Below are 6,565 nucleotides of genomic sequence, written 5' to 3' on the forward strand. Positions count from 1 at the left end.
TCCTTTGAAATTGAAATAGGCATTTGAAACATTGATAAGTAGTAAACTGGAAGGCTAGTAATAACACTTTGAATCATTATTAGTCTCTGACCTTTAGATAAGTACACTTTTTTCCAAGCTACCTGCTTTTGTTGAACTCTAAGAATAATTTCAGCCCAAATCAATTTGCTCTTAGATTTACTGCCTATAGGGATACCAAGATAATTCATTGGTAATTGAGAACTTGAACAGCCAAAAGAATCAACACAAATTTCTCCATTGTGCAGTTGGCCTAAGCCAGCTATAGTGCTCTTCCTATAATTTACCTTCAGCCCATAAATCATCTCAAAAGCAGTCAAAATATGCTTCAAGTTCTGCACCTGCAATTCATCATCCTTGAGAAACACCACAAGATCATCTGCAAATTGCAGATGACTTATTATTGTTCCATTCCGAGAGACTTTAAAACCAGTGATTAGATCATCAAAACATCAAAGATGATATGGTACATTGGTACTTATCCATCACGATAATTTCGCCGCTACATTTCGCCATATTTTTGGGCATATTAGACGACATAATACACGTTTAACACGACACAGTCGAATGCTATCTTCTACCTATAACACTATTAAAAAAATGGATGTTATACCAAAGTTTAGTGACAAATAGTGAAAAGATTTTATTGCGGCGTTCTTTTTGACGAAATTTATGTCGGGATTACTTGTAAGAATTGAGAAATTACACGTAAGAAGTCGGGTGAAAATATCTCAGAAACTGGAGCAAACACTTACGGTCACCCCAAATAAATACTTCCGTCTTCATTCATATTGTAGCCGTTAGATACATCGAAGCCCTAACTCTTGACCTTAAAAGCAACGGTGGTAGATGGCTAGTTTCTTATCCTATACAAACCCATTGAAGTAACTACAACGGCTACAAAATATTTAAAACAAAGAACCGACTTGAACCTAGTCTCTACACCGTCCAATCTAGATAGAATCTAACGGCCTTGATTTATTTAATCCTAGAATTATGACCGTTGCAGAGGTTCCTAAAACAAGGTTTTAAATTGGAATATAAGCCCTCATCTATTTACTGTGCACAGAGAAAGAAAGATTTCCAAGGAAAGGAGAAAGAAGGAGAAGAACACAGAGAAATTCTAGAGACCGAGGGGATTTGTTGAGAGAGAGATTTTAAGATCGTAGCAAGAGGAGTTTGATTGGATTTAATCTTAATTTGGGATATTAGGATTTAGAGAAATGGCGTCAAGAGTAGTTCTTCCTCAGAGACAAAGAGGTATTATTCATTAGTTTATGATATTCTGGTTCTTTGATGATCTTTATCTCTTCTTTTTGTGTTTTTTTTGTGGGTTTTGTTGTCTAATGATGAATTGTTATGTAAATTAGCATCAATCTGTAGATTTTGGATCTTACAGATTATGTATCTCCTTTTGTTAAATTAGTATCAATCTTATCAGGAAATTTGATGTTTGATGGAAATCTTTCTGTTTTTCAGAAGAACCCTTTCTTTTTTGGTTTTTGGATTTTCTAGGGCATCTGAATTTTTTTATCCGTTTCTTCCTTCTGATCCGTTTTTCAGTAAAAGTTGTATCTTTTGAATCTAGGGTTTCTACAACATCTGAAGTACTTATCGTTCTGATTCATTCGATTTATTTCAAATATAGTTATTTTCTATCATCTTCCATTATGAATTTGTAAGAATCATCGGATTTTGGTATACCCTTTACGGAATCTCATCGTTTTAGGTTAATTTGGTTTGGATCTCTAATTTGGTATACCCTTTACGTCTTGCTTAGTAAAGGATTTCCATGACATTTTTCAGATGGGGTTGCTGAAATTCCTAAAGCAAAAGCACCAGCGGGAGGAATTCGGAAACCTTTAGGGGATATCGGGAATGTAGAGACTATTAGAGGTGCAGAAGGGAAAGCACAGCAGGTCAATGGAATTCCACCACATCGTCCTGTCACTAGGGGATTCTGTAAACAGCTACTTGCTAAAGCACAAGCTAATTTGGAGAATAAAAATAAGGTATTAATAATCAACCGTAGAGATCTCTTTCCCTTGCCAATATTTTCTCTTGAATCACATGAATTAAAACTGTGCAATGTCTCACAAATGTCTTATGTTGATTACTTTATCACAGTTACAATTTGTTGTGATTGATGATGGAGCTGCTGTACCTAAAAAAAGGATATCAAAGCCTGTTCAAAAGAAGGAAGTTGTGAAACACAAGCCAGTGGAGGTAATTGATATTAGTCCAGATACAGTAGAGGTTAAGAAGGAAAAGCCCCAGAAAGAATCAAGGAAGAAAGCTCCAACCTTATCTGCAGTTTTATCTGCTCGTAGCAAGGTAGATTTCTTAGAAATTCTATCTATTGTCCTGTTTATTTCGCCATCCTACTAATTTCTATCAGACTACTTAACTAATGCTACTCTTTGTATCTATCTCAGTATGCTTGTCGTTCAGCTGATAAACCAAAGAAGGACCCCATTGTGGACATTGATGGAGGAGATGCTGATAATCAGTTGGCAGCTGTGGAGTACGTGGAGGATTTGTACAAGTATTACAAGCTCGCAGAGGTAGCTCTCTTCTATTTTTGATTGATAAATCATACATTATATCTTAAAGCAATTGTATTGAACTTTATACATTATGATCCTATCATGCAGAAGTCGAGCCTAATTCATGACTATATGGGTTCACAGCAACAAATTAATGAGAGCCATAGGATGATTCTTGTAGACTGGTTGATTGAAGTTCACAGCAAATTTGAACTCGCCCCTGAAACCCTTTATCTTACCATCCATATTGTTGATCGTTACCTATCCACACACATTGTTCCAAAAAGGGAGTTGCAGTTACTGGGCATGAGTTCTATGCTGATTGCTAGTAAATATGAAGAAATTTGGGCACCAGAGGTATATATTCCCACAACTAAAATCAGCATTACCAATGAACTTTATAGGCTAAAATGATTGAGTTGACTAATTTCTCCATCTGGGTTTGGTGTGTTTTGCAGGTAAACGACTTTGTCTGTATTTCAGACAGGGCTTATACAAGAGAACATATATTAGCTATGGAGAAATCAATCTTGGGAAAGCTTGGATGGACTTTAACTGTCCCTACTCCTTACGTTTTCCTTGTGCGTTTTATCAAGGCTTCCGTGGCTGATAAGAAGGTATAACTATATCTCCTTCTGTTTTTGACTTGTTAAATGATGCAGAAAGCTTTGTGTACCTTTGTTTCTGAACTCTTAACGTTCTTCGATTTTAGATGGAGCACATGGTTTATTTCTTGGCGGAATTGGGTCTGATGCAGTATGGCATGATAATATTCTCTCCATCCATGTTGGCTGCCTCTGCAGTCTATGCAGCAAGGTGCACCCTGAACAAGACACCACTGTGGGATGAAACACTTAAGCTTCATACAGGCTTCTGTGAATCTCAGCTGATGTAAGTTATTCCCTTGTTGTTGTATTTTGTTCATGCTAATGAACATAACTTCATTCTGTTTGAGGTGTTTGCCAATTACCAGAATCTCATCCATCTTTTATTTGGTTTGACAGAGAATGTGCCAAACAATTGGTCAGCTTTCACTCTGGCGCTGCAGAACACAATCTTCGGACTGTTTACAGGAAATATGCAAGTCCTGAACGCAGTGCTATTGCCTACCTCTCCCCAGCCAAAAGCCTCTTGGCATGATGAGACAGAGAAATATAGAGAGATAGAGACAAAGCCTTTTCTGTAGGCTGTTTCATATTACAATACTGTACCAGAGAATTCAATGAGCTCATTTGTATTTTCATTTTCTAAGAACACATAATTCAATTTCAACTCATATATGTGTTTGTTATATAGCAATATCTACAAAGTTTGATGGTTAATTATGAGTTTTTTCGCCTGCATCTTGGCTTGGGGGTTCTTATAGCATTTGTATTGGTGTGATTTTACTTTGTTGATCTCCTTAACTGTCTGTTACTGGAACTAATGTAGAAGAATAATAAACAAGAAAAATATAAGCCATCACAAAGTAGAGGATACTGTTCAGTGATATTTTTGTATATAGATTCTACATTGACTCGGAGTGTACAAAATATAATGATATAGAAAAATCACGGAGGAGCTCAAGACACACTAGTTGACACAGGACTTGGCTCAACTTCAGAAACTGATGGTGCTGAAGTCTCTAATTGTGGCTCAACTTCGGAGACTGGTGGTGCTGAGGTCTCTAATTGTGTACTTGGCCCAACTTCAGAGACTGGTGATGCTGAGCTCTCTAACTGTGTACTTGGCTCAACTTCAGAGACTGATGGTGCCGAGCTCTCTAGCTGTGATGCCAGAGAGTTTTCAATTTTGATTTCCGTAGTTTCAACAGTTTCTGAAGGCTTAAACTTGTTGATGTAGTAAGTAAGAGATGGTCCAGAGTATTCTAATGTCTGAACTGGAGGTTGTTTGTTCTTACTAACTTGGATAAGAACAGATGATGCCGCTGCAATCGAGATTAGAGCTATAAAAGCAGCAACACCGGCTGTATTCGCAGCTCCCTCGGATGAAGTTCCTGCGGTTCCTGAACTGATCAAACTTTCTGCTACATAAACATTTGGCTGCAAAATTCAAATGCATATTTAGCTCAGATATGACAATCAAAACTATATTCTCAAACTTTTGAACAAAACATCGGTGCCTAATAAATTTGAGCTAAGCATAGATGCTACAGAATGCCAACCTCAATTGAGTAGATGTTGGTCTGACCAGCAGTATCCTTCTCAACATAGCCGGTCCATCCTTTCTTTTTAGGTGGATAACTTCCCACAACTTGAGTCTTCTCCGTAGCTAACCACTCCATGCTCACCTTCCCAACCTACATTATTATTATAACAATCAAAATAATCAATCTTCCATATCTCTGACACTCTTAACAAATCATGCATTTAGTTAAGCCTAGTCATATTTACAAGGGAGGCAATTACCATAGAGATGAATGCAATTGACAATTGTTAAAGGTAATCTGAATTCTCAAAAAACAGGCTAAGAACAATACAGGATTTGATTATTTTGTCTAAGGTAATCTGTCCAAACTACAACGCCAACCTTTATCCAAGTAAAATCACATTAACATAATGAAACCACTAAATCTGTAAATCAAAACAAGAGAGAAAAAGACCTCTTTGTCAGGTGCACATTCTTCAACATTGCATTCATCTTCAGAAGAAGAAGAAGCTCGGACAATGGAGAGATGGTTAAGTGACTTTAAGTTTTGTACCCTTTTCAGGAATTTAGTCTGAGAAGAAGGAAATATACATGAATTTGCGGAAAGCATAGATTTTGAAGCACAAGACATTGTAAAGAAACCAAAGAGAAAAACCTTAGTACTTGGACTCAGTGGTTCATATGCTAGTACAACAAAGAACAGAATGAGAGAGAGAGAGAGAAAAGAAGAGATTTTCTTTTTGTAGGAGATTGTGGTTCAATTTGAATGGATTTTGTGTTATCTACGTGTCACCAAATCAACATTTGGGAGTCTTATTTACGTAATTGCCGTTCACCACTTATTTGCACCTACTGCGATGCCCCTTTGGTTGATTAAAGTTGCCGTTCGCCCCTTATTTATCCTAGCATTTTTAGGGGCGACACAAAGAGACAAAAAAAAATCACCCAAATATAAAATGTAGTCATCCCTTATCTTCTTTTTTTATTTTGATGCCCAAATTACCCTTTACAATCGGGAAGTTAATCCACAATCGGGAGTCAATTTAATTTATATGACTTCCGAATGTAAAGTATCCTCAAAATAAAATTCTCTATCTTTTGAATTTTGATTATCCTATAATCGGTAGTTAATAAAGTTATCTTGACTACTGATTAAAGTAGACCTTTGGAATAAATACTACCATAATCGGTAGTGAATTTAGGTTATTTAACTCCCGAATATAGAGTTGCCCCAAAATGAGATTTTGTAAAAATTCTCAATTTTTTGGTTGAGCCTATAATCGGCAGTAAATGAAGTTATCCTAACTTCCGATTATACAGTGGCTCTCTTTGCAATTATCCTACCATAATCGGTAGTCAAAATAGTACATTTAACTACCGAATACGGAGTTGCCCCAAAATGAGATTTTGCAAAAATTCTCAATTTTTTGAATTTTGGTTGAGCCTATAATCCATAGTAAATGAAGTTATCTTGACTTCCGATTATACAACGGCTCTCTTTCCCAATATCCAACCATATTCGGTAGTCAAAATATTTCATGTAACTACCGAATATAGAGTTGCCCCAAAATGAGATTTTGCAAAAATTCTCAATTTTTTGAATTTTGGTTGAGCCTATAATCGGTAGTAAATGAAGTTATCATGACTTACGATTATACAGTGGCTCTCTTTGCAAATATCCTACCATAACCGGTAGTCAAAATAGTTCATATAACTATCGAATACGGAGTTGCCCCAAAAAGAGATTTTGGAAAAATTCTCAATTTTTTAAATTTTGGTTGAGCCTATAATCGGTAGTAAATTAAGCTAACCTGACTTCCGATTATACAGCAGACATCTTTCCCAATATCCAA

At 36.3% G+C, this 6,565-nt stretch overlaps 2 protein-coding genes across 2 annotated transcripts; one reads left to right on the forward strand and one right to left on the reverse strand.

The window, feature by feature from the left end:
• Nucleotides 1–1,098: 1,098 nt before the first annotated feature.
• On the forward strand, nucleotides 1,099–3,892 carry LOC113322126 (G2/mitotic-specific cyclin S13-7-like). The gene is made up of 8 exons (XM_026570149.1): nucleotides 1,099–1,278; nucleotides 1,825–2,030; nucleotides 2,146–2,352; nucleotides 2,454–2,582; nucleotides 2,673–2,921; nucleotides 3,023–3,181; nucleotides 3,277–3,455; nucleotides 3,569–3,892. Exons 1-8 carry the CDS (start codon nucleotides 1,242–1,244, stop codon nucleotides 3,702–3,704), a joined length of 1,302 nt encoding a protein of 433 aa, XP_026425934.1. The 5' UTR covers nucleotides 1,099–1,241; the 3' UTR covers nucleotides 3,705–3,892.
• Nucleotides 3,893–4,000: 108 nt separating this feature from the next.
• Nucleotides 4,001–5,435, reverse strand: LOC113322127 (protein MAINTENANCE OF PSII UNDER HIGH LIGHT 1-like). Its single transcript, XM_026570150.1, has 3 exons — nucleotides 5,167–5,435; nucleotides 4,729–4,863; nucleotides 4,001–4,606 (listed from the first exon to the last, which is right to left on the reverse strand). Exons 1-3 carry the CDS (start codon nucleotides 5,341–5,343, stop codon nucleotides 4,127–4,129), a joined length of 792 nt encoding a protein of 263 aa, XP_026425935.1. The 5' UTR covers nucleotides 5,344–5,435; the 3' UTR covers nucleotides 4,001–4,126.
• Nucleotides 5,436–6,565: the final 1,130 nt, after the last annotated feature.

Source organism: Papaver somniferum, chromosome 11 (assembly GCF_003573695.1).
Source record: "Papaver somniferum cultivar HN1 chromosome 11, ASM357369v1, whole genome shotgun sequence".
Classification (NCBI taxonomy): Eukaryota; Viridiplantae; Streptophyta; class Magnoliopsida; order Ranunculales; family Papaveraceae; genus Papaver; species Papaver somniferum.